Source organism: Solanum dulcamara, chromosome 7, assembly GCF_947179165.1.
Source record: "Solanum dulcamara chromosome 7, daSolDulc1.2, whole genome shotgun sequence".
In the NCBI taxonomy this organism is placed as follows: Eukaryota; Viridiplantae; Streptophyta; class Magnoliopsida; order Solanales; family Solanaceae; genus Solanum; species Solanum dulcamara.
In genome coordinates, this window is record NC_077243.1 from 76,058,355 (window position 1) to 76,084,849 (window position 26,495).

Consider the following 26,495-nt stretch of genomic DNA (forward strand, 5'->3'; position numbering starts at 1 on the left):
GTTCTCTCCCCAATTTATTTTAATAACAATATTTTATTTCTCATGCCTCTTAAAAAAATTAGTAACCTATTTAACTAAATTATCTTTATTTATTCTTTGACTTCAATTTGATATTACTCTCTTTTTCATCGCATTAATTTCTCTTCATGACATTTATTGAGTACGAGTAAAAGTAAAAACTAATAGTACTATTTTGATTCATTTTTTTTTCCAGTATTGACTTGGATATCTCCTAAGAAGCAATAAATAAAATAATAATTTTATTATATTACTCTTTGAAAAATAATAAATTTAATGTTTTGAGTCTTTGAGATATCACTATAATAATAAGGATAAATTAAAAACTAAGTGATGAATTATTTCTTGATTTTTTAAATTGAACAAGTTTTTAATAAGAACGACAATTAAAGTGAGCCAAAAAGAATATACTTTTAGGTGAGTCTATGCAAATTATTCAAGTAAGCAAATCTTAAACATAAGACATTTAAAAGAAGACCTTCTCTATTCCATGATAGATATAAAATTTACACACATTCTATTTTCTCTTAATTATATTTTTAAAACTATATCAAATATATTACTATTGTTATTGGTGTACACTTAAAAAAGAAAGAATAAATGAATGTACATATGTAATTTCTATTTTTTAAGAGATTCTTTTGTTCATAGTACCTTTTTTTTCTTCCCATTATTAATGGCGAAGTCAGAATTTTAGTAAGTAAATTCAAAATCTAAAAAAATAGTCTAATAAATTAGTTGAAGGGAGTTTGATATATATATATATAAAAATTATTTTTAATCACATATAAATAATATATTTTTTTACTAAAATAAATTCGAATGAAATTACTGATTGTAAGATAGCTCCGCCCCGTCGTAATTGTTTAGTTTAAAACAGGAGACTTGTAGATGTGGTTGGGTGAGAGTTGGATAGATGTTTGTGAACTTTATGACATGCTACTAATGGCAAAGATATTTTCATTTTGGAAAAGTGGACCCTAAATTAAAAAAGGACAAAGGATTATGTACTATGAACATTGGGATTGATGCCCACTATCATACGTCCACTTGTCAACAAAAATATAATTTTTTTAGAATTTGATGTCTATAATACGAGGATCTCAAATTAATATTATAGTAATAATTGAATTTCGTAAATAGATATATTTTTTTTTATTCTGTTTGTCATTTTTTTATTCGTTTTAAATGAAATATTTTAAAAAAATTTGATAATTTTTTTAATTTCAACTTTCAACTTTAAATGACAAGATTAAATGACATTTTAATATATTTGATATTTTTTTAATTTAAAAATACAAAATTCAAAAGTTTTTCTTATTTTCTTAAATCTTGTGTCATGTGAATACATTAGAAATATATATATATACATACTATTAAGAATCACAAATTTCTATTGAAATTTTCCATCAAAAATTATTTAGTAATTATTTCCACATTTTTTTTGGTTGAATCTATGAGAATAAAGTAGTGTTTTCATACGAAAAAATTATATTTCTCACAATGCGTTTTTTCGGTAAGTCGATTGGGTGAAAATTGATGAAAAAAATTATATTTTATAATATAAATTTCTCATTACTTTACACTTAAAAAAACCTCTATTTCTAGTGGTAATGCACAAAAAAAAAACAATTTTGACCCTTATATATACTGTATAATTTTTTGATAAAAAATATTTAAATAAACTACCTTCTAATATCTTAGCTTCGCTCATACGTGAACCTGCAACCAACTCTCTAGATCTACTTGTGATGATTAGAAAAAATGATTTTATATATTCACTTATATAATAAATAGATGGGGGAAAATGAACTTACAAAGATCTATTGTGTTTCATTTATAATTTTACTGCGTTATTTTTATTGATTTATTATTCTAAATAAAATAAAATAATAGTTGTGATGGACATAAATCAAATTTGGAGATTGGCCCACTTCTATGCACTTTTACTTTTTCTTCATTTGTGGCCCCTAAGAAGAAAAAAAGGGTACCCCTATACCTTCATTTTCAATGTTTTATTAACCATAATTAATTAACAAGAAGAGAAATATTCAATTTTGAATTTTCCTCTTAAATTTTATATTAAGGTTGTGTTTGGTTTAAATTGATATATTTATTGATTGTAGTACTGTTCTGCTACTATCTATTGTCTTTTATACTTTTATTATATTTTTTTCTAATTTATTTTTGTCTTGAGAGTCGAGGGTCTATCGGAAACGATCTCTATATCTCACATCTGAGATAGAGATAAGGTTTGTGTACACTCTACTCTCCTCAGACCTCATTCTATGGGAATACACTGAGTATGTTATTGTTGTAAGGGTGTGTTTGGTATGAATTAAAAAAATTCTTGAAAAATAAATAAATTTTTTTATTAAAAAAATCTAGCGTTTAGTAAGTAAACGAAGCAATATTATTTCAAAAATATTTAGATATAATTTTGCAAAACACTATTGGGGTGACATGGAGTGGGGATTGAGGTACTTGGTGGGATGGTCAAGGGGAGGTGTTAGAGGTTGGGGGCGTTAGGTGGATGTGGAAAAAATAATCAACTCGAAATGTCACTGGTAGAACCTTTTTTTCTTAATTTCATTAAAGAGAGTATTTTGCTTATTTTTAAAAAACTTATTTTTCTAAAAAAAAATATTTAATTTTGATCAATCAAAGATAAAAAATTAAAAAATATTTTAATATTTTCCTAAAGTACTTGATCTAGTCAACTGCAATAATGTGAAAGATTTTGTAGCTAACTACACTTAGGAAATGAATTAAAATACAAGAGTGGCAATTAACTTATTATAAATAGTTAATTTTTGATCCCTTAGTTACTGTTAAATTTTGATTTTAACTCTTGTGTTACATGGCAAAAAATATAATCCTAATTTTTTTTAATATAATCTAGATAAATATTATGAAATATGAATGTTAGGTAGTAGGAATAGCGTTACATGGTTGGTGAAGATGGAGATGACACAATTAATATGATGTGCTCATTATTCATTTGTTCACAAATTTGAACAATAAAAGTTGATACCAATGGACGTTTGATATTCAGTTCGATATTTTCATAATTCGATTTCAATTATTCAGTAATAAGTAATTAAAAGTAGATATCAAATATCAAATTTTAAAATTTTAGTTTAATACTGTGACTAAACTTCATTACTTCAATACAATAAATTTCGATTTGATAATTGACTTTCGGTGATTTATGTCTATCCCTAGTAATATGTCAACCATTAGAGGAGAAAGTAATATAAAGGAGACGATATTATTACGCAATTAACCCACAAAGTCTCACCTGCCAATTCGTTTTTTTTTTTTAATTACTCCATTTTATTATAAAGTAAATGCATGAAGTATAAAGAAGGGTAGGTTAAACTAGAGAAAAATTAGCCGAGGCGTGTGGTTAATTACTTAATTACAGTAACTAAGATAATATCAAGCAGGGTATTACAGTGGGCGATTGGCTAACTTGGGACACAAAAATATTTTTAATGTATTTTTTTTCTTTTTTCTTTGTAACTTTGAAATCATGGCAATCCAATATTGATCCATAAGTAATCCAACATGATAATTAAGTTAAATGTAGCATCAAGTCATACCAATCTGTCATGAATTGCATGTCGCACTTTTCTGAAATAATATATATTTTTCCTCTTCTTTGTTTTGTAGCTTTGAACTCATGACGATCTAACATGATTTGGAGTAACCGAATAGGACATCTAGATTGAATATAGTATGAAATCGTACCCGTTTGCCTCACATCCATTGGCAGAGGAGAAGCCCAACTACAGGTTCAATAGAACCCAATAACTTGAAAACCCAGTTATTAGTGCTTCACGTTCTAAAATTCAAAACTCATAAAGTTAAAATCATGGTTCCGTCTAAGTCACAATTTGTAAACACGAGTGCTGAGTAGATACCAGATATTGTATAAATATTTAGCTATAATTCTCATTTCATATAAAAGCTGTGTGTTCAGTAATTCACTCGACTGTATTTACTACAACTCGATAAAATACAATGAAAACAGCAACAAATACTAATTCTGTAATGTTATGAAAAGGGAAAAGGAAGAACCAAAAGAAAAAAGTTTGAAGAAAATAGTACCATCTGAGAATAATAGGCTTGAAGTTGAAAGTTGGGCTCTCCTAAAATTATAAGATTATAACTACTTTTGATACAAATCGTACAACAGCGAGTGCATCCAAACTCGAAAGTGGACCTGCATAAACGATATCGTCATATATAAAGAACACGATAAATCTACAAGATTGCTCCACTAGAGATGATGAATCCAATGAACGGTTGATAGACAAGTTTTAGGAATTTACACATGAATGATTTGTCCATTTTCGACCTCTTACCTCAGTTACGAGAATAACTGAAACTGAATTTGGACGGGGGACGAGTAAATAAAGGAAGTGAATCTGCAGAGGATCTCATGCAGTCGTGCTCAAGTTACACCGATATTCTAGAAGGCAACTAAAGTTTCTAATGTGCTAGGAAATGGTGCTCTTAACCAACTTATAAAAAGCGCTAGAGCCAAAAAAAACAACATACCCAGTGTAAACCCACAAGTGGGATCTGGGGCAACTTACCCTACCATAAAAAATGAATAATAAATATCCATGAGCTCAACGGTCACCGTTTCCCTTGAAATAGGGACATGGGCGGACCTAGATATTTGCAGGGTGCAGACTACAGACACATCCACTGCTCTTGACTCAAGAATGCATATGTTTTAAATATTACTCCACACCACCTCGAACCTACTAACTCTAAAAGGGGTTTCCAGAAACTTGGGAATCACATTCCTATTGTTATTCCCATGATGCGAATAGAATGATGAAATAGTTCTCTGTCACATACTAGAGGTTCAACTCTATCACAATTAGTATTGGGGTAACTCTTCCCTTGGATTTAAATGATTCTTTTCCTCGTTATATATGCCAGAGTACGACCTCATCATGCCCTCATAAATTATTCATCTTCCTAAAAGTATTCATCTTCTGGCTCAGAGCTTATATTCTCAGAAATGAAATCTAGGTAGTCTATCCTCATAAATGAGTTTACTGTTTGTTTGCAAGGAGCTAATACTACATTTTCTGAAAAATAATCATCTTCTCGCTCAAAGGATGTATATACTCACAAATGAAGTCTACGTAGTATGTCCTCATAAATGAGTTTAATGATCGTCTGCAAGGAGCTAATCTTACATTTTGAGTCTATAGGACTAATACTAGGAAACATCACCCAAGAACACATTCAAAGAGCTGGATCATCACTTTCTAATAAATTTCTGTAGCATACCTACAATAAGCATGAAGCCTTATAATTGTGAGATTCAAGAAGAAGAAACATATCTAAGACCAGAGTGATTTTGCAAAACTTGCACAAGAGCTTAAATATGCATTAATTCGTATTTAATTATTCTCATAAAAGGGGATACAATTACCTTTTGCTGTAGGTTAAATGCCGTATTCATGAACACGCAACCATTTCGTAGATGACCACTTGTTACCCTTAATCACGGCGCACCCACCTACAACAAGATGTAGATAATTGAACTTATTTGTCAACGAAGTTTGTGGTAGTCATGAGCTCTGCTAAATTGTCCAGAGGTTGATACTTCATGTGCGATAAGATGTTCAAATAACACGATGATATATTATAATTAAGCTTCTTAAAATCAATCAGCAGCCATTATCAGAATCTACTCTTAGTGGACATTACTCACCATGCAAGCTTGAAGGATCAAGAGTAGCATCAGGTTTCATGCTCCAGAAAAGCAACGCATCACCCATCTTTGGTTTTACAGAGAGTCCATCTTTTCCACATTCAGATAGCTCATTCCACCAAGGAACTGCACTAAAATTTCCCTTGGCAGCAGGAAATACAGTTTCTCCTCCTTCTTCAACATCTGATCTGTAGTGCAGCAAGAGAAATTAACCAGAGTTACTGACTAAAATACATAAACATAAACCCCGCCGAGGGAAAGTCACTTACAAGTACATCAAAACCGTAGCAATGCGTTGACCACCATTTTGAGTATTAAACTCATCCGCAAAGTAATCATAGTGTGGCTCATACTTTTGCCCCACTTCATAGTGGAGAATTTGAAGACCTTCACCATGCTCTATTGACAGAAGCAGAAGCACCAATTACATGCAGTTCAAGACATTGCATAATGGCAAACATGTCAAATAGTTGGGTACTTAAAGAGGAAAGATTAGTAAGTTTAGTTGTGTCGTGAAAAAAAAAATGCTCAAGTCATGTACGGCCCCTTAAGGTTGTCCGCATATTTCACTTAGACACCCCAACTGAGCCTTGTACCTATTGAATACCTCTGCTATTTCGAATTTGAACCACTTAGACACTTTCTGCAGACGTGGCACAAAAAGTGTGATTCACACCTTGCTGGGCGGGTGAACCGATATTTTAGTAATAATTTTTTTTTTCTTTTCAATTTTTTCTTTTATTTTTGCTCATTATTATTTTTAAAAAACAACCTTTTTCTCTTTTCTCTCTTTCAAACACTGCTGCCACCACTTTACCACGACCAAATTTTTTTTACCAAATTTCCTTCTTCTTTTTCTTTTAAAAAAAATCTTGTTATCATTGTATTAATTATTCAGATGTAGGATTACCTTCCGCCCTTTTTCAGCCGGAAAAAATGGAGACCACCACTTACGTCTTTTTTGCCGGAAAAATGGCGACCACCATTCATGTCTTTTTTGCCGGAAAAAATGGAGATCACTATCCAAATTTTATATATCTCCCTCTTCACCTCCCCCACCACCACCACCACACACACACACCCCGCCCCCCGACCCACACCCTTTCTTCCCCTATAAAAGGAAGCAAAAATAGAAATAAAAAAAAGCAAACTTGAAATCGAAATAAAAAAGGAAGAACAGATTTTTTTTAAAAATTACAAATTTAAAATTGGAATAAGAAAGAAGACATAAAGGGTAATAAAAAGGGAAAAGGGCCTAAAATACCCCTTAACTATACGAATTGGTACAAAACTACCATTCGTCTACCTATCGGACCTAAAATACCCTTGACGTCAATCTTTAGACCCTATTTTGCCCTTATTTTTAACGGCCCAAATATTAGCCATAATTACCAAGAGTTATTGGCTAAAAACATCCCTTAACTATGGGACAAACTTAAGGTACACCCCTGTGTTATTAAAGTGAACAAAAAACATCCCTTATCTATGTCAAAATTGCAATATTCATCCTTCCGTTAGTTTTTGTCAAGAAACTAACGGCCATGGTCAACATATATGCCCTTTTCATTGCTCCCTAGATTTGGTGCCATTTTTCACTTCCATTTCCCTCCACAGATCTTCACAAATCCAAAACCCTAATTCATATATATATACACACACACACTTCTCCGGCCTTTGATTTCAAAATTCTCACTCTGGAACGGCCTGTAGAAGATTCTATAAGGTTCGATTTTTTTGTGGTTTTCAAAAGTTGATGGATGATCAATATGTGTCAACTGTGTAGTGTTGTGCGTAAAGGCCGTCAACCGATTGCTCCGAACATACCACACGCGCCGTCACCGGGAAACGACAAACCGCACGTGCCGATTACAAGGTTGAGGAGGAAAGGTATAGGGAATAGAGCGGGAGGAGGGAGGAAGAAGAAAAACGACGTAGTGAGTGGTGATAATGTTGTGAAGGAAATAATGTGGCACAAAACTAGTGAAGAAGAAAAGGAGGAGGAGGACGACAAGATGGATGGGTATGAGAGTGGTGGAGGAAGTGGTAATAAAGGTTTAGCAACTGCAAAGGATGAAGGCAACACTCCTCCATTGCTTGAAAGGGTTAGAGTATTTTAATAACTCGAGGGAGCAATGAAAAGGGCACATATGTTGACCATAGCCATTAGTTTCTTGGAAAAAACTAACGGAAGGATGAATATTGCAATTTTTGACATAAATAAGGGATGTTTTTTGTTCACTTTTATAATACAGGGATGTACCTTAAGTTTGTCCCATAGTTAAGGGATATTTTTAACCAATAACTCTAATTACCAACTTCATTTATGATGTGTCACTATCCTATTGGCCACCCTAAAATTAACTTAAACTAATTTTAAAAAATCCTTACCCAGATCCGCTCCTTCTAAATTACCCACCCATAAAAATCCCCATCACTTTTAACCCAAATAAATCCTTTCTTCCTCACATCTCATTTCATTCCTCTTCTTCTCCATTATTGACTTATTTAGGTTAAAAAAAGGGACTTTTTCATAGTTTTCCTCACAACAATTTCAAAACGACTTTAAATATAGAATCATGTTCCCGTTTTCAAGTTGCAAATAGGAAAGTAGTTTACAGGGAACTTTAAACCGCAAATAAATTCAGATGAAGAGTCAATATAACTGGGTTAGCAACTCAGTTATGAACAACATCTCTGAGCAGTTGAATTTGTTTTTTGGTTACAGTTTTAACCTGATTTTTTTATAAAAAAAAATAATCATATTAACATAATTAAAATTACTTTGAAAATGTAAGTAATTATATTAAATTTTCATAATAATGAATCAGGCGAAATTGGTTTCCTTTCTATCAGTAAGTCCAAACAACATTCTTCATAGCCGTTCTTTAGATCAAGCCATTCTTGAATAATTTCATTTTAGGTAAAATTCAAATACTATGCTTGCTCCATACTACACTAATAGAAAATCAAGAAAGTTGAGGATAAAATTTAATCTGACAAAATTGTTGAATAATGGTTCATATTTCCAAAAAAGAAGTGATGGTGATTTTTATGGGTGGGTAATTTTGGAAGAGGGGATCGGGTAAGGTATTTTTTTAATTAGCTTAAGTTAATTTTAGGGTGGCCAATAAGATCGTGACATGTCATAAATGTAGTTGATAATTATGGTTAATATTTGAACAGTTAAAAATAAGGGCAAAGTAGGACCTAAAGGTTGACGTCGAGGGTATTTTAGGTCTGATAGGTAGACAAAGGTTAGTTTTGTACCAATTCGCATAGTTGAGGGGTATTTTAGGCCCTTTACCGTAATAAAAATGGTGAATTCATATTTAGTATATGTTAAAACCTCCCTTTTTTTCTACATGTAGCATAGAAATGGTGGACAAAAGATACCTTTAGGGAAAGAGAAGAAAGGGAAGGTTTGGGGGGGGGGGGGAGGGGTATAAGTGGAGTTTTTTTCTTTTTCTTTTTTGGTTGAAATTCTTTTCATTTTAGTTTATATTTTTTTTATATGCAAAATTCATTTTTTATGATTATTTTAAATGAAAATGACACGTGTCTTTGTTTGATTTGTTATCTTGCCACATCATCTGCGTGTGTATTGCACGCACTTTCTTTTTTGACTAGGTGTCCGAAAAATGTTTGATAGATATTTATTTGTTAAGATTGGAATGTCTAATAGGAAAAAGGGTCTGTTAAGGTGTCTAAGTGAAATATGCAAACAACTTTAAGGAGCCGTGCATGACTTAAGCCAAAAAAAAAATATGCCTGTCTAGTTGAACCACGTAGATGATATATGTCTCCTTTAAGATCCATTTTTTCAAAAGAAAGTCAGCCCTCAAATAAACACTAAATTTTATGGTCAGTGTAGAGAAGAGGAGTAATTTGAAGCAGTTATTAACACCGAGATTTTACATTGCAGGATGTGAAAAGTACTAGTTTAAGTTTGCACATGTAATTAATTTCCAATTCAACCCTACCCACTAATCATGCAATTGAACTGCATCTCAGACCAGGATAAAGCTTCTTCTGAGAAGATGCATACAACTCCAATAGCCATCAACAAAAGCAAAATCGTTCATAGGCTAAAAGAAATGGCCCTTTCTGCAGAGGATCTCAACAAGAATATTCCCCTGGAAAGTACAACTAATGCAAACTAGAATTCCTAAGTAAAAGCAGACATTATATGTGATTCATAGTGAGACCAAATAACCAATTCCCACTCCATCACAAAAAGAGACAGGTGGTATTATATTCTATATCAACTTGTATGGAGTTTCTTCAAGGCCTATCTAAGATTGAGCATCATGCAATACTCACACAACCAGAGTTATAGCAAATAACACAGTGTAAATTCATGGAATCACATATTTTGGTATAAAATCAGCATACCTACTGGTATAAAGGTGAAATCTGCAATCCTTTTCTCGATAGTCCTGACAACTTTATCTTGTCCCCTGGCAAGAAATGTTCCGGAACTTGTTCGAACCCTGCCAGGGAGGTTTAAAAGTTAAAATAGTGACAATTGAAAACAAATATACCTGCAGACGAACAAGCAAAAGAGATGCTTACTTGCTGTCTGTACTCTTGCCAGTAGCACTATCAACAACAGTTGACTTTTTCATATGAGGCTTGCCAAGATTAATCAGATATTCACATTCTTCCTTTGACTGCCCAAAAAGTAGGAAGTTCAGAATAGCGACTTTTCAGAAACCAGTAAATGCATTGGTCAACAGATCCAGCGTTAGATATGCTCTAATGAGAACATTAGTAACAACTCCTAAGATACCAAGAAAATGTATCAACCAACAACCGATTTATTTTTTTCTTAAAGGCAAGCATTGTTAAAATTACCTCTATTTTATTTTATGTGGCACTATAAGCTTATTAGTAAAGATGTATGAGGTGGGCGTGGAAGTGAGGCTTGACACACAAAATATCCCCAAGAGAGATAGATTCAAGTATCTTGGGTCTATAATTCAGGGGAGTGGGGACATCAACGATGATATCACACACCGTATCGGTGCGGCGTGGATAAAGTGGAGACTTGCCCCTGGAGTCTTGTGTAATAATAATGTATCGCTGAAACTCAAAGGTAAGTTCTATAGAGTGGTGGTTCGACTGACATTGTTGTATGAGACTGAATGTTGAGCAGTCAAGAAATCCCATCTCCAAAAACTGCATGTTGCGGTGGATGTGTGGTCATATTAGGAGTGATAAGATTAGAAATGAGGATATTTGGGATAAGGTGGAGTGGTCTCCGTGGTGGATAAGATGAGAAAAGAAAGATTGGATGGTTTGGACATGTGAAGAGGAGATGCATAAACGCACCAGTGAGGAGGTGTGAGAGATTGGTTATAGAGGGTACAAGGAGGGGCCAAGGTAGGCCGAAGAAGTATTGGAGAGAGGTGATAAGATAGGATATAACGCAATTTCAGGTTACCGAGGATATGACCCTAGATAGAAGGGTGTGGAGGGCGCGTATTAGGGTAGAAGATTAGTAGATAGTGTAGTGCTGTCTTGCTTAGGATGGCTGGTGTTTGCGATGGTACTAGTTGTATTATTGTAGTTCTTGTTTTTTTTATCACTATTTATTATTGTTTTTTTTTAGTAATCTACCCTAGTATGTTGTAATGGAGTTTCGATTATCACATGATTTTATTGTTGTTTTGGCTCTTCTCTGGTGGACTTTGCACTGATTCCGTGTTATTTGTCATATTCTCTTCATTGTCTCCTTCTTCTTTATACCGGAATTTGTTGCACTTGAGCCAAGGGTCTTTCGGAAACAGTCTTTCAACCTCCACAAAGTAGAGGTAAGATCTGCATACATTCTACTCTCCCCAGACCTCACTTGTGGGATTTCACCGGTTATGTTGTTGTTGTATATGCTTATTATTTTGTTCCACGAAGAATGTCACCTTTCTATATTGAGAAACAACTTAACTTTAAACTTCTCATTTTACCCTAAATGACATGCTTTTATAGCCACAAAAATTTCATGACATATTTAAGACCACAAGTTCTAAAGATTTTTTTTTGAAATAGGTAACTTAAAGTTCTAAAGTTTTTCTTTGTTTCTTAAATTCTATACCCAACCAAAATCGCTACATAAATTGAAATGAAGGGAATAACAAACAACACAAAGATTGTGTTGTGATTACATCCCATCAAAAAGACAAAAAAGTAAAACCCTAACTATCTATGTAGTGAATCTAAAATTTTTAGCAGGGTTTCAACATCATTTACAATTTCCAATCGACTACAAAAGGAAATTAAGAAAACAGAATCAGATTTGATATTCAGAATAAAGATATATTGTCCTTCAAAGCATATTATGTTTCTTTCTTTCCATAGACACCACCATATGCAAGCTGGTAATGCATCTTTTCTTCCCTTTTTTTGGTAAAAGGTAAGAGTTATTGTCAAATGACAAACAACAAACAGTAAAACATCAGCCATCGAATCATCAGGGATATGCTATGACGAGGACACTAGTATCAATTTTGAATCAATATTGACACTAGTTTCCTCAATATTATTGATAATCGCTGAAAACCAAGTTTAAGTGATCTATATAGTCTACAATGGCAGAGAAGCACATTTGGTTTCTTGCAGCGAACAGTGCAAAAGCAAATTGCATATCAATACCAATGCCGATTTGAAGAAAGAAAACGAACACAGGAATGAAGTGTTGCCATACTTATGAAACTTTGATTTTTTTTCAATTTACTACGTCAGATGAGCTATCTATATTGATTTGCATCTTATCCAAATTCAGAAATAATGTGCCCTGCCCAAATTGGTGAAGTAAAAATAATGCCAAATGCAAGCATTTCTCAATATCACGTCAATAGTGTAATTTCAGTCATTTGAATTTGGAGAGCATTAAGTAAACTAAGACTGCAGTCTTGATTTAGAATAATCAAACGTCCATCACAAGGAACATGGGCACCCCAAGGTGGAGGTATAATATCACTTACGGATTTGGAAGAGTGCAGTAACGTTTGCTTAATTCATTAAACATGTACAAATATTCAATTGTGAACCCATTAACTAAGATGAGCTTTTGGTTTGGTAGCAATTCAGAACCCATAGACTTCAAATCCTGGCTCCGCCTCTATGGGCACCTCCACCAGGTAAACTAGTTGCAAAATACTGTCAAGATTAACTCTAAATGAGGGAAGTGTTCATTTCTTCCTAAACTGCTATCCGTCCACAATGCGTTGAAATGAACCAGAAAAATATAGTACCAAGAAGTTATGGTAGATGACAACTCTTGGTTCCCATGAAATCACTTCAGCCCATTGAAATAAACAAAAAAAAGTACCAAGCTTTGATTTTTTTCAATTCACTATGTCAAATGAGCTATCTACATCGATCTGTATCTTATCAATAGAGTAATTTCAGTCGTGTGAACTTGAAGAGCATCAAGTAAATCATACGTCCATTACGAGTTCACATGGGCACATCCACTAGGTAAAATAGTTGTGAAATCCCATCAAGATTAACTCTAAAAGATGATACCGTCCATCTCTTCCTATACTGCTATTTTGTGCAAAATGTATTAAAATAAAAAACAACAAACAATTTTTTATTTTTTATGGAAATACCAAGAAATTATGGTAGACGACAGCTCTCGGTTCCCATGAAATCACTTCAGCCCACTGATCTCCTCTTCCACCATCACCATCTCCTCTGCAGAAAACAAAAATCCCATAAAAATTATCAGATCCCTATCAAATTATGAAGAAAAAAAAACAGGGGCAAATGGGTTTATCTGCTAAAATCTCAACAAATATTAGATTTAACCCCATAATTTTTAACATTACAATGAATACAATGCTAAAAATCTTAAAAGTTGAACTTATTAAATTTAAATTCTGGATCTGTCTGTGCAACAATTAACCAAAATACCAATGTGAGCAATTGAGCTAAGATCATGTACTTTCCAATGCTAAAAGTCTCAAAAGTTGTATTAATTTAAATTTTGGATCCGTCTGTGCGAACAATTAACCAACAGTCCAATAAGAATTACCTTCCAGCTACATTGTGAGCAATTGAGCTAAGATCATGTACTTTTCGAGATCCTCTAGAAGTAAAAGGAATCGAAAAAATTCCAAAAGCGAGAAGAATCAGCACGAGAAAAGAAAACCCAATAAACACGGCAAAAACCAGCGTCGAATTCGACGATTTCCGAGATAAACCTCGGAAATGCCTCCCTTTGACTGCCATTGTTGATGAATAATAAGCTCTGCAATTCGAATTGGGAATTTATTAACCCTAAAAGTGAATTGGGTGCAAATCCTTCATGTGGAATTTCTTTTGAGTTACAGTTAAGTCTTTGAGTTATTGGTGTGTACTTGTTTGTATGGTCGTTACTTGTTATCCATTTTTTAAATACAATATTTATTGTTATTGTTATTTAAATTATTGTTACTTAAATTTTATTGCATAATATCGCTTAAATTCATCTTTAAGTAATGATCAAAAGACTCATTTTGTATAACACTCGTTACCTTAATATTTATTTTCATTTGGTCTTTAATTATTATTTAATAATTTTATTTTATCATTTAGCCTATCTTTTCACAATAAATCTATTTTGTATTCTATGATTTCTTGTAGATTTATTATTCAAATTATAAATATGTTATATTATGTAACTATGGAGAACGATACAATCTATTTAAACGTTTTATTCATTAAAACAAGGCGAAACCCATAGTGTATTGAGGCTGCATTTTGTCGTGTTTAGCTTTTGTGAATCTCTATCTGGCACAACGTCCATTTTTCAGTTTGAAATGCTGGAAAACTGTAATTTTCATTTGGTCTATAGACAATTTTGGGAGAAGACATTGCAGAACCAAGTTTTAGGAAAAAAAATATATAAATCAAATTGGATCAAAAAATCCGACGAACCTCCATTTTTTCCGACAAGATTAATACAAATCTAAAATTATTTTCTTTGAAATTGTTAAAGAATTCAAACCTTAAAGAACCCACAACAAAATTCGAAGTCCAATTAAAAAACAAATGAGCTATTCTCCAATTTCTCAGGTTTGTAAAAACAACTTCAACAATACAAGTAGTAATCTTTGAACCCAACTCATCGAGTTCTTGGCTTTTTGATGATTCAAGAGGCTTAGTGAATATGTGAACAAATCTATCAACGATTCTTGAATCTTCTAGAGAGATTGGGGAAGGGGAATTTATGAATTTTGGGCAAATGGGTGTTGAAGAAAATGGAGAAAGATTGTGTTTTGTAAAATGGATTTGTAAAAGAAGAACATGCAATGAAGAAGAAGAAGAAGAAGAAGAAATGACGGCAGAAATGAAGAAGAACAACAACAAAACAAATTTAAAGAAAAAAACGTTTTTCGCGTGCTTAAAATGGGTGCAGCTAGGGGTGCTCACGGTTCGGTTTGAATCGGTTTTTATTTAAAAAATAACCAAACCAATTGAGTCGTTTATTCAAATTGTCAAACCAAACCAAACCAAACTATATCGATTTTTACTATTCGGTTTTTATCGGTTTTTATCGGTTTTTTTTGGTTTTTGTCGGTTTTTAAAATACCTTGTAGACACTAGTCACTATTTGAATTTAAACTTATTTGAAATAATATTGTCAAGAATAGTCACTCCTAAAACTAAACTCAGGAGCATAATTATTCTTAGCAATGATGATATGAAGTCCACATTTTGTTTACTTTTACTTTGGGTCCAACCATGCAAGATGGACTCATTTCATTAGAAGTCCATCAAAATATTTTGACTCAATCTAGTATAATTCAAAAGCATGGCCCAAGATCAAGAGTATAAAATTCAATATAAATTATATTTTTTTCATAAAAAAAATAAAATACACACACATATATATACAAATTTAATTTTTAAAATATGTATATATAAAGTCGGTTTGATTCGGTTTTTTCGATTTTTTTTAGACTTGAAATCAAAACCAAACCAAATATAGTCGGTTTTTAAATTTAAAACCAAACCAAATCAAACCAAATAAATGTCGGGTTTTTTTTTCCGATTTGGTTTGGTTATCGGTTTGGTTTGGTTTTTCGATTTTTCGTGTTCAGCCTTAGGTGCAGCACACGCAATGTGCCAAGTCAGCACAAAGTGTCAAAATGACACATCGGAGCCTTATTTGAGGTGTCTAAAATGAACAAAGTCTAGTTTAGGTGTCTAAAATGAACAAAGTCTAGTTTAGATGTCTAAGTGAAAGTTGGTGCTAACTTTAGGGGGCCACCGATGGGTTTCGCCTTAAAACAATACAGTATGATACAATACAATACAACATAATACGATACAATACATTATGACACAATGCATAACAACCATCCAAACAAAGTTACATATCAAATGGTAAGTTGAAATTAAAGAGTTGACAAAAAATATATTTTATAAGAACTAAAAAAAATAAGATAAATAAATTAAAATAGAATGTTTGTTTGGTACGGAAAATGTTTTCCTAATAAATATTTTTTGAAAAATAAATAGATTTCTGTCACGGGTTCAAGCCTTGGAAACAGCCTCTGGCAGAAATGCAAGGTAAGACTGCGTACAATAGACCCCTTGTGGTCGGGCCCTTCCCCAGACCCTGCGCATAGCGGGAGCTTAAGTGCACCGGGCTGCCCTTTTAAATAGATTTCTTACTTATATTTTAGTATTCCGCTCAGTTGAAAACTATGAAACAAGTCTGCGATAGTTCAAAACTTGAACTGCCGCAATATCACAAAGTGGTCGTCTTTGCTTAATTTGACTTAGACCTTGATGTTGCGACTCAAGCATTACTCAATAGATGTGCAAGACTTACGGAAGTATCAAACAACCACAATATGCATCACTGCAAATTAAAAAATAAATTCTAATCATTTATGCAGCTTTAATGGATTTTGTGATAGAATGTCACTAGACAGAATTTAGTTAAGTAAATAAAAAATAATAATTCCCAAGACCATTTATATATAGGGTGTTGAATGGTCAAGAGATCGCGTTGAGGACATTAGGTAGGTGGGGAGGAGACAATGAATTTAGAGCCTGTTTGTATGGATTTATTTTAAGTAACTTATAAGTTGAAAACTACTTATAATTTTTAAAAAATAAGTAGGTGCAGCCCAACTTATTTTTTTGACTTATAAGCCGTTTTCAACTTATAAGTTGCTTAAAATAAGTCCATCCAAACAAACTTAATTATTTATTGGGGCTTATTTTAAGCACAAAATGACTTTAATTATTTTGTTTCAATTATCGTACTTATTTATTATTGTTACGGTTCTCTTCTCCATGACTTTGTCACTATCGTTTTTTTTTCTTAGAAATATTTTATTTGTTTTACTTGAGCCAGGAGTTGAATCGAAAGTAACCTTTCCACCTTCATAGATTAGCAATAAGGTTGCTCACACGCTAATTCCTTATACACCAAATCAATTGTTATTGGATTACATTGAATTTGTTATTATTACTAATGACAGTAATGTGACAACACTTTAATTTAAGGGGTAATTATTGTTATACAACAATAAAAAAAAATCATCTACCATTGTATACCCCATTACTTTCATACCCCTTATTTTTATCTATTTCGCACATTTGATACCATGAGAGTATATAATATACTCTGATGGTATCAAGAAAAAACTGCTTGATACCATCAAAGTATAATATACTATGATGGTATCAAAGAGGAGCAAGGGAAGGAGCGCTGACATAAATACACGTTTGATATCATGAGAGTATATATATACTCTAATGGTATCAAGAGGAAGGAGACACTGCTTCAGTGAAACTATTTGATACCATCATAGTAGAAGAAACTGTTTGATACTATCAGAATATTAAAAAGGAGCAGTGATGCCGACTTCAACATGACGTCATGCGCGAAATTAAAAGAAAAAAAGTGGCGTAAGAGGATAAATAATTTGGGGTAATGAGTCTATTAAGGATAAATAATTTGGGTTGACTTTAATTTGGATAAATAATTTTTGATCTATTAGGTGTAATTTTCCCTAAATTTAACTGGGACAAGTGGCATATAATTTGGGTTAGTGATACTATTTTTTTTTTTTAAAAAATTACATAAATTAAGGTCTGTTAATCTAAAATTGCATATTGCCTTGTTCATAAACCCGTTTCTCCCTTTTCATATTCGGCGATTTAGGGTTTGCTTGTCTCTGCAGAAAAATGGCAAGTTCTCTGTCTTTCTCTCTCTACATGTGTGTGTTACATTAATAATTAAGTCTGAATTTTGCTATGTTTGTGATTCTTTGCAGGCTGATTCACCTGTAAAAAGGTGCGAATCCGTTTCTCTCAATTATTTTTTTGCATTTGTTTTCATTTTGTGTGTATATATATTGTTGAACTTTCTTTACCTGCACTTGTGATTTGTATATAGGAGTTCTGATCTGTTTCTCACAGTTGAATGTTTTATTTTGGTTAATTTCTTCACGTGAAAAGTGAAAAATGGTTCTAGTAAGCACCCAAGAACGCGGCCGAGTGGTGTGGGTTGAGAATCATAAGGTTGTAGGTTTGAATCTCAACGTAGATGAGAAATATTAGGTGATTTCTTGGTGGGAGATAGTAGGTATCCGTGAAATTAGTTCAGGTGTGAGCAAATTGACACAAACACCACTTTTTTTTATTAAAGAAGTGAAAATGGTTCTATTAGTTATTACATTAGGTGATATCTTCCTATCTCGTGAAAGTAGTCGAGTTGCGCGGAAGCTGGCGTAGACGCCACTTTTTTTATTAAAAAGAAAAGTGAAAATGGTTCTATTAATTGTTTTCACGTCGCTTGATTTGGGGTTATCGGTTCTTATGTAATATTTTTGTTTGCTGTATTTGGTGCTTCTTATCTTTATTGAAGTTATTTTTTTACCTTTACAGTTTACAAGAGAACTATGCAAAGTTACTTTCAACTTTGAATGTAGATGCTCTAAAATGTATGACTTGGTTAATAGAAAATTGTCTATGGTTTTCTTTCTCTGAAAAGGAAAGGACTGTATTTGAGAAGAAAAAGGGTCATGGCTAATTGTTAGTGAAGTATGTTATTACTCCTGAGGGAGGTAGATCTGCTTAATTATCGAATATAGATTAGAATATATGGGGTTGAAATCGTTTGAATGAGTTTTTGGGCAATAATTTTTTATTTCTTGCCTTCTTGGCAAAGAAATGGTTATCCTAGGGAGATACATTACTTTCATTTGACATAGAGAAAGAAATGCGGCTTGGTTTTAGCTTCCCAGCAGCTTTTAATCTTTCTCCATTTGCTCTTTCTGTAATAGGTAACCAACCTTCTCGATTTACTCTTTCTATAATAGGTAACCAACCTTCCTTTGTCATTCTAGAGGTACTATGAAGATGGAATTGACATTTTCTGTAACCAATCCTTTCCTAATTGGTGCCGTAGTACTAGATAGTACACCAGCTCAATGTATTCCACATATGATGTTTGATCCATCAATTATTTGACTAGAAAACCCTAGTTTTGGTCATCTTGGAATTTGATTCTTGAATTTACCTGTCAAAAAGGAAGGTCATGAATGGTGAACCATGATTGATTGTGAATGAAATTTTAATTATGTAGATGATTAAAAATTTAGGGTTATATTTCCTTGTGGATTGGGAATGGGTGCTGTTATCAGAGGCAAAAGGCGTGCAGAAGTGCCTAGGTGTGCTGGGCCTTATAGCACCGAGGTGCAATTGAAGTGCAGGTAGTAGTGAATGTAAAGCTAAAGCTGAGCAAGATATTTTAGTGAATAAAATACTATAGACATGAATTTGTTGAGGTCAACTGTGTGAATCCTCTGCTCTGCTTTCATTTTGCTTCATCAAAGTCCTTCAGTATTTAAAGGAGCCATAATAGTTAGTCTATTTTTACTCTGTCTCTCAGCATACTGTAGTCCTCCTTTATACAGGCATTGCAACCACTGTGATAATGTGGAGTCGCCTGTTACAAAGATTCAAGGAAGAGGTAAATGTAGAACATAAAGAACATTGAAGGCAAAAGTTTCGACTTAGTGGTTAGATTTTTATTGATTGGATATCGTTATTGGCTGGTAGCCAGTTTTGGTGCTATCTCGCATGTCCATGGTTTTGGGTTGGATGCATATCCTCTTTTTATTTAATGGTGCTGGAAGAAAAAATCTACTTTGGTATCGCCTCCCTAAGTGAAAGAAGAGTATGCGGTTAAATCTCAAGGAACTACTCTATGATTTTACTGAAAATAACTGGTTTTATTGATTACTTGTGAAAAAGAACTGGTATAATTTATTGGTGGAAGGTGTTCACTAAGATACAATTCAAGCTTTAGCTTTTCAGTTTTCGGTCAGTCATTCTAAACTTAATTGTATGGCCGACCTTAACATGTTCGAGATTGAGGTATAGTTGTTTATTAATATTTTGGTTGCATTGCATTTTTGAAAAAAGCATTTACTCCATCAAACCATTGCATCATTGTATTTTCTCTTATTAAGTGAGTTCTCTAATCTTAATTTAGTACCGAGCTTTTAGCCTTTTCTGTTGTAGTATCATTTTCAAAAACTAAATTCTCCTGGCTTACATTTGTATGTAAGATGTGGTTTGTTTATATTATTGTTATTCAACTGGTTTGGTGTTACTTCCTGCACTTTCCAGGTATTCACGCTCTCCTTCTCCTTGGGAAGAAGAAAAGGTAAGATCTAGGTCAAGGTCGAGATCCCAGTCTAGGTCATGGTCGAGGCCAAGAGGAAGATCCAGGTCCAGATCAAGGTCGAGAAGTCACGGAAGGTTTGTTGGAACTTAAGTTTTTCTTTGTCAGTGTCTTTCTTCTTGTAGTACTGTTTAGTATCCCATGTGTTATGCTTTTTTTGTGTTAAGAGCTTGTTTTAAGTTGCTAAAATTTATTCCTCCACGGTTTATTCAGGGTTGAACCTTCTAATCCTGGCACCACACTTTACGTAACTGGTTTATCCACCAGGGTGACACAGAGGGACCTTGAGGAGCATTTCTCAAAAGAGGGAAAGGTCGGTAATCTACTTTATTTTATAAGCGTGTTAGTTTCTCATTCATCTTCTTGTTCTATTTGCGTGCTCCTCTTTGCTCACAAACAAGGTTTATTTTGCATAATCATGTGTAATCTTATACTCTTTTGGCAAAAAGTTCTTTGATACTTATGGAATAACTGTTTTTTTTTCCTTTTCTTTTTCCATACTTTTTATTTCTTTCTAAGTTGATGATACAAGTAGTATCTTCTCGACATGTACATCAACGACTTCTGGTGTGGTGGCATTTTTGGCTGGATTTGCTTTCCTTCGTCCATCTATCAAATTTATGGCTTGCTCTGATTTTTTTCTTTTACTTTCTGTCCACCAGGTAAAATCAGCTTTCTTGGTTGTGGAGCCGCGTTCTCGTGTCTCTCGTGGTTTTGCTTTTATAACAATGGATAGTCTTGAGGATGCCGATCGCTGCATTAAGCACCTAAATCAGTCTGTCCTTGAAGGCCGCTACATAACAGTGGAGAAGGTGAGCTGCTTTATATTAAGTTAGTGAGCCATGTCCGTTTTGATTGCGTTTCTATCTTCTTGTGACTTGGAGATTTTGTGGTTATATTCAGAAGACATTGCGTCAGCTTTGTCGGCAGCGATAAAAGATGATCTGTTCTTCTCTGCAACATTATATTCACTCAGCTTGACCAATGGCTTGCTAAAACAGCTTTTCACATGCATCTGATCAACTAGACATAACAACTAGATTGTCCAACATCCATACAACCTCAGCAAATACTCTCAACTAATCTACGGTCATTATCAACAATCTAATCCAGCATTGGTCTCTATCTCCCACAACTTTTTGCTTGGATGGAACATGCCAAATATCTAAGCTGCTTTACTGTACGACTAACATGACCTTATACTTATTTATAAAGAACGTAGTTATCTGCTTTGTCAGCTTCCTAACCAAGCTTGTAAGGGGAAGGTAAGCAACTCTGTTTTCTTTGCTAGATTAGAGAAGTGTTATGTCCATGCTTACTTCAAGAAAGGAGTATATTGTCTAGTCTAGATATTCCATTGTCTTCCTTGATGTAAATGTGCACCTGTTCAGACTTCACGTTAAGGAAACCATGTCTACTTTTCAGTCACGGAGGAAACGGGCGAGGACTCCAACGCCTGGTCATTATCTAGGACTTAAGAACGCAAGGGGTGATGGTGAGTCCTTTCTCATTTCTCTTAGTTTTTGTAATTTTTGGCAAAATCTTTGAAGTCTTGAACAATTGTTTTTCTTTGGTCAAAGGTTTACGCGGCGACCGTGGTGACCGTGGTAGGTATCGTGGCCGTGAAGACTATGGGCGCCGTGAAGACTATGGGCGCCGGGAGGACTATGGGCACAGAAGATCTCCAAAGCGTTCGCCTTATCGAGGTGGTCGAGATTATTCTCCTAGGCGCTCGCCTTATGGGGGAAGGTCAAGAAGGGAACGATCCAGGTCATATTCTCCGTATGAAAGGAACTATGCCCGTGGTGGTAGATAGGATGGAATCTGGTAGCCCTACTTACGGGGGGAAAACTACTTGTAAGGATCTTTATGAGTTTGGTTGAAACTAGATTTAGGTATAACGTACCAATTAATGAAAGTATGTGTGCTCGTGCGCCTGATATGCTCTTGCCTTAGCTGACTTTTGAAATTATACTGCTTATGTCAAGTACTATGTGTGTTTTGCTATGCCATATTCTAGGTTTATGCCAGAGGCCAAGTATCATCTTTCTTACTTGTGATATCGCGATATATTTCCATGCTGCATGACAGGTCTAGTTCTAAAGTTGCTTTATGAAGTTAATATGCAGTGCTTGCTTTTCTGTTGCGCTGAGTTGTTAACAGGGGTGAAATATTTTTCTTGTTGCCTTTGGGTGTAAGAGGTTTTTAAATTTCTCCCTGCTGAATGATGCATGGTTAAAAAGTGAGGTTTGGAGAGTGTAGGACGTGTGCATACTTTTACTTCTACTTTTGTGTGTAGAGAGATCGCTTTCAGCGACTTTTGACTCGAAAGAAATGTAAAGTAGCAAGATACAAAACAAATGCAACAATAGGTAGTAATTCATCAATTACTTGTTTAGATTTTACCTTTTGATCATTTTGAACTAAATCAAACTTTTGAGATTGAAACTGAAGTTTAACTTTTTTGAGCAACATTTAAAACATGTAGAATATCTTCACTCTTAATAATTGCATACAAATCTTCAGAACATAGAATGAACCAAATCCTCATCGAATTTGATTCTTTTAACTCTAGATTTTGAATTTGCCTCTGTTTAATGACTGGTTCCATGGCGGCGACAAAAAGAAGGGATTTTAGGGGTCCTATTAAATCTAGGTGGATCCCTCTCTCCATCACCCCACAAAGCATAAGCTTCTTCTCCATGAACAGCATCATCACCAATCTCAAGATCATCTTCATGTAATCTCAACTCAACAATTCTACTTATAAAAATACATATCAAACTAGTAGCCACAACATTCCATATTGTAATAAACGCAGCACCAAGAAGCTGGTAAACCATTTGTCTAAGCCCTCTTTTGATGTCTCCATCAATTATGCTGTATAAAAAGCCAGGACCATACTTGTCTGAACCATAAAACATCCTTAAAAGATTAGGTTTAGCAAAGATACCAGAAAGGATTCCTCCTAGTAAGCCTGCTACAGCATGTGTGTGGAAAACACCTAATGTGTCATCAACTTTTTGGAAAAATGATGATTTCTTGTGGAGAACCATCATTGTGAACCATGGTATTGAGCCTGATAAGAATCCCATGAGTATTGCTGCCCATGGTTCTACTATACCTGCCAATGAGCATGGTGTAAGGACATTTTGCTCCATTTATCACTCTCTATGTTCCTCCGTCCCAATTTATGTGACATCATTTTACTAGACACAAAGTTTATGAAAGAAAGGAAGGCTATTAAATTATTTCTTACTTCCTCCATCACATATATGAGTTGTTTGCATAATTCTCAAGAAATCATAAATAAAAAGGATAAATTACTAGTTTACCCCTTAAGAAACTTTTTTGAAACTTTGCAAACTTGTATACACTTTAAAGAAAAAGAATTAGTTGTAAGGGTTAAATGATTTTTTTAAAATTAATTATATCTTAGTTTTGTAAACTTACAAGCAATTTGGGACAACTATTTATAGTAAAGTGGACAACTAATATGGACGGAAGCAGTATAAATTATAACTTTCTCTGTCTCAATTTATGTGACACCCTTTTCTTTTTAATCTGCCCCAAAAAAATGTCAACTTTCTATAATAAGAAATAATTTAATTTTAAAATCCCCCTTTTACTAATTTCACTTTCAAAATTTTTCCTCTCCCAAAATTTTGTATCAAGTCAAACGATGTCATATAAATTGAGACAAATAAAAAAATTTAGAACCCAGTAACTCAAAAAAAACTAGACTTCAAAATTCATAAACTTTAAATGCTGAATCCGCCTCCGATTAAAATTTTTAAGCTACAACTATTTCACAAACTACTAACCTGCACCAGGGGTGATGCAAACAAGACCAGTGATCATTCCTTGTACAGCTCCAATAACAGAACTTCTGTTGTAGAAAATCATGTCCATAGAAAGCCACACCAACAAGCTTGTGGCTGTGCAAAGATGTGTATTTAGAATGGCTAATGATGTAATTAAATTAGAGGCTAATGGAGATCCACCATTAAATCCAGTCCATCCCATCCAAAGAAAACCAGCACCTCCAAGCATGTGAATTATGTTGTTTGGTGGGAAATGTTGTCTATCATGAGAATGCCTTGGTCCAACCTAAAACAATCAATTAATAAATGAATGATTGCTCACAGGAACTGTTATAGTCTGAATACTCGTAAGGTAAGGTTGACGTCCGCCTCTCCATAAACTAACATCTCATATAGTCTTTTTATTTTGCATAACTCAAATTTAGGATTCTCCTTACGATTTTCTCTCTGAGAATATTCGCCTCGTAACTAATTTTTTTGTTAAAAATGTGAACTCTATGGAACAAAATTCTAAATGACATATATGATTGGTCATATAATAGAATCATCATGTCTCCTTTTGTTGTTCTCCATTCGATGTTTAGGATCTCGATTAATCCATATTCACACAACATAGGGCCTATTAAAGTGGAAGTACTCCCTATCAGATTTTTTAAAATCAAATTCTTGAGACCCGAACTCTAGACGACTTTTTATTTAGGGTGGAAAAATCATTTTCATATTACCATAACAATAATTACAACAACAACATATTCAGTATAAAGTCCATAAGTGAAATTTGGGAAAGATAGATGTACACAAATCTTATTTCTATCCTTGTAGAGCAAGAAAGACTGATTTCAATAGATCCTTAGCTCAATAAAATAAAGGATAAAAAATGTCTACTAGAAAATTATCCAACAAGAACAACAATAACATATTCAGTAAAGTCCATAAGTGAAATTTGGGAAAGATGGATGTATACAAATCTTATTCCTATCGTTGTAGAGCTAGAAAGACTGATTCCGATAGATCCTTGGCTCAGGAAAATAAAGGATAAAAAATGTCTAGTAGAAAATTATACAACAAGAACAACAATAACATATTCAGTGTAATTTCATTATATGGGGTCTGAGAAGAGTAAAATATACTCAAATCTTATCCTACCTCCTGAGATATATAAGTTTATTTTTAAAAAACCCTCAACTCGAGCAACGCACATTTAAAAAGACGAAAAAAATACATAGGATGAAAAATTTTTACCCAATAAGCAGCAGTAAATCCAGCCACTCCAGATGATAGATGGATCACATAACCACCAGAGAAATCAATAATGGGCTCAAGAAATCCAGAGCCCCATATACTATAAGCCCCAAATGTATAAGAAAATGTGACCCAAAGTGGTACAAATATCATCCATGCATAAAAATTCATCCTACCAAGTAATGAACCACCTAATAATATCACAGTAATTGCAGCAAATGCAAATTGATAAAATACATAATCTGCTGTTGGAATATTATAATGTGAATATTGTTTTAATAAATAATTTTGGGTTATGGCTTGTTCTGGTTTGCCAATTATAGGCATTAAATGTGTACCAAATGCCATTCTATGGGCCCATAAAACCCAACAAATTAAAACTGCTGCAAATGCATAAAGGCCCATGAAAGCTGAATTAACAGCCCATTTCTTTTTTACCATGGATCCATATAGAATTACAAGCCCAGGTACACTTTGGAGGCCCACCATGGTGGAGGCTATTAACTCCCATGTGTTATCACCTTTGCTTAACCATTGTGGTGATGATTCATCTGGTTGGAGACCTGGTGGGAGGTGTGAATATTTTGGGTCCATTTAGAAAAAAAATTGAATTTTTTTGTTGGGGTGGGGTGGGGTGGGGGGGTTTGGGGTAAGATATTTATAACAAAAAAGTTTGAGAGAAAATTTAAGGTAGGAAATCAAAACGATGTCGTTTGTTCGAATATTTTTGACTGCGATAGTGAAATGTTGTTATAGAAAATTTATCATATAATATAATGAGAAAAATCAGGTCTAAAGAAGACTTAACCGTTATAGTGATATGTTGTTATCGAGGATGACTGTTACAGAGAGATCGACTTGACGGTGTTCTTTCAAACCCTTTCTAAAATGGCTGCGCTTGTCTAGTTATATTTTGGTTGTTGCAGTAGTGAAATGTTGTTATATAAAATATATAATATAACATAATATGAAA

The 26,495-nt window shown here is 33.6% G+C and overlaps 2 protein-coding genes and 1 pseudogene across 3 annotated transcripts; 1 reads left to right on the forward strand and 2 right to left on the reverse strand.

Annotated features, from left to right (window-relative positions):
* Positions 1-3,950: 3,950 nt before the first annotated feature.
* On the reverse strand, positions 3,951-14,130 carry LOC129895135 (probable prolyl 4-hydroxylase 10). The gene is made up of 8 exons (XM_055970794.1): positions 13,797-14,130; positions 13,372-13,456; positions 10,334-10,431; positions 10,154-10,251; positions 6,031-6,160; positions 5,762-5,949; positions 5,480-5,566; positions 3,951-4,246 (listed from the first exon to the last, which is right to left on the reverse strand). Exons 1-7 carry the CDS (start codon positions 13,991-13,993, stop codon positions 5,493-5,495), a joined length of 870 nt encoding a protein of 289 aa, XP_055826769.1. The 5' UTR covers positions 13,994-14,130; the 3' UTR covers positions 3,951-4,246; positions 5,480-5,492.
* Positions 14,131-17,865: 3,735 nt separating this feature from the next.
* On the forward strand, positions 17,866-22,486 carry LOC129894997 (serine/arginine-rich splicing factor SR45a-like; annotated as a pseudogene). The gene is made up of 7 exons (XR_008767712.1): positions 17,866-17,953; positions 18,040-18,059; positions 20,402-20,533; positions 20,670-20,769; positions 21,119-21,268; positions 21,882-21,951; positions 22,037-22,486. The product of XR_008767712.1 is annotated as a serine/arginine-rich splicing factor SR45a-like (transcript).
* Positions 22,487-23,048: 562 nt separating this feature from the next.
* Positions 23,049-26,116, reverse strand: LOC129894887 (ammonium transporter 2 member 3-like). Its single transcript, XM_055970493.1, has 3 exons — positions 25,523-26,116; positions 24,281-24,566; positions 23,049-23,580 (listed from the first exon to the last, which is right to left on the reverse strand). The coding sequence occupies exons 1-3, from the start codon at positions 26,114-26,116 to the stop codon at positions 23,051-23,053; spliced, it is 1,410 nt and encodes a 469-aa protein (XP_055826468.1). The 3' UTR covers positions 23,049-23,050.
* Between the last annotated feature and the right edge of the window lie 379 nt (positions 26,117-26,495).